This window comes from Mytilus trossulus, chromosome 13 (genome assembly GCF_036588685.1).
Source record: "Mytilus trossulus isolate FHL-02 chromosome 13, PNRI_Mtr1.1.1.hap1, whole genome shotgun sequence".
NCBI lineage: Eukaryota > Metazoa > Mollusca > Bivalvia > Mytilida > Mytilidae > Mytilus > Mytilus trossulus.
In genome coordinates, this window is record NC_086385.1 from 34,117,479 (window position 1) to 34,119,498 (window position 2,020).

Consider the following 2,020-nt stretch of genomic DNA (forward strand, 5'->3'; position numbering starts at 1 on the left):
CATTAGCGGGGACCATTCAACTTTTTTTTGTCACAATTTCGAATTAGGTCCCATATGCATTACACTTCAGATTTAAATAGTTATTGGAACAATTTCGTTGAGGTTCTACTTATCAGTTAAAGGGTAAATCAGAAAAAGTTTCCAGCAATGTTTGATAACCTGGTTATATAAATATTTTTTTCAATATATAAAAAGTTATTATTTTTCTTCAGGCTGATCACAATAGCGTACAGTCATTTTAAGGTTTATTGTGTTTTATAAATATTGATATATTCATAAAAATCGTTAACGACTAACAGTTCTTTTGTTTCATTGTTGTAAGATAAACCAGTCGGCATAATGATGCCATCGTCTGCTGTCACGACAATGTCATGTTTCTGTCCATCATTAAATATTCTATGTATGTTGTTTGATAAACCCCCTGATACAAACACATCCCCACGATAGTCAACAGATACACCACTAGAACTTTTCAGCTCAGGACTGCTGTATATCTCACGTTCTTTTCCATCCGACGTAACGACGTATACTTTATTACCTTTGGTGTCAATACAAGAGACATCACCGTCTTGATTGGCACAGATTTCTTTTGGATTAAATGTTGTTTGTATTGTATTAAGAACTTTACCATCGATATCCACAATTGTTAGAGTGTAAGGTTGACTGTTTACCCAGATCTTATCTTTGACACAGGTGATTCTTCTACAGTGTCCTTTAATTTTAATTTTTCTACCAGGCTTCAATGATGTCAGGTCGATGATCTGGATACCTGCACCCCCAAGAGATACGACAGCATGGTTTTTGTCATATAAGCTTATATTTTGTGGTGTATAATCCAAATTTATCATGCTTGAGTTCGATCCATCAAGTTTACACACAATAAGTTGTTTGCTATAGTAGTGACAGAGTAGTAACTTTTCATCAGGAATAAAGTATCCACTGTCGATACTCACTTCATTTCCCAAGTGCATGGTCGGGAATGAATGTTTCAGTGATAACTTTCTTTCGTCCCTAACGAGGAATTGACCTTGTTGATCAATATCTAGTAAAGGCATTTGGATTTGTATATTTTCTACCGTTATTGTACCTAAGTCTGGGACTAGTTTACTAATGTCCGACTCGGATTCGGGCGAATGATATTTAAGTATCGGAAGAGTAGCATTTTGGATTTCTCTGATTTCTAATTCTTTCTGGTAAGTTTTTGCATCAAGACATTTTACCACATGGAATAAATGGATTTCTGATGTATGTTGCTTCAGTGACTTTAGATCACTTTTCCATGTAGACAGGGAGTCTGAGCTGGATTGAATGCTGTTTGTGTTTCGGCACACCATCTCAGTACAGGTTTTATATTTATAATCAATGTCTTTATGAATCTCTGCTTCTAACGTATCGAAATAAGCAATGAATTTCTGTTTGATTTCCGACACCCTTTCCTTTATTTTCGTACGATTTTTTTCCAAATCTACAAGTGTTTTTTCGCATTCACTCAATCTGTTCTCTGTAACCTGACATAGGTCGGAAATCCTTCTCTCAAGATCAGAAAAAGCGGTACCATCTTTCACGCCTCTAGCAGCTTTTTCAATTGAAATGATAGACTTGCAATGTTGATGTGATATCGGAAGACATGAATCGCAGATAAGCTTGTCATGTTGACAGCAGTACAGTATTATCTTTTGATCTGGATGATTCTTGCAGTTTTTGGACAATTTGAGAAGTGAAGTACTGAGTTGTTGTACTTCTTGCATTATGACTACTTTGTGAGGCGGGGACATTGTGAGCTTTCGAACACGCCTTACATACAAATTCACTGCAATTAACCCACCATGCTCCAGCTTTTATGTTTTCATCACAACGCTGACAACCAGCACATAATTCACTGTCCGCCATTCTGAAAGGAAATAAAAAATATAGCGTCTGTAGTTAAGATAAATTAAAGTATGAAAATTGTGGCGGCATTTTTTGACCTCAATTGATCGGCAAAGATTTCTGGTTCAATGTAGACATGGATAGTAGTTCA

General features: G+C 36.0%; 1 protein-coding gene across 1 annotated transcript; it reads right to left on the bottom strand.

The window, feature by feature from the left end:
- Window positions 1-245: 245 nt before the first annotated feature.
- On the bottom strand, window positions 246-1,775 carry LOC134694300 (uncharacterized). The gene has a single exon (XM_063555306.1). It carries the CDS (start codon window positions 1,773-1,775, stop codon window positions 246-248), a length of 1,530 nt encoding a protein of 509 aa, XP_063411376.1.
- Between the last annotated feature and the right edge of the window lie 245 nt (window positions 1,776-2,020).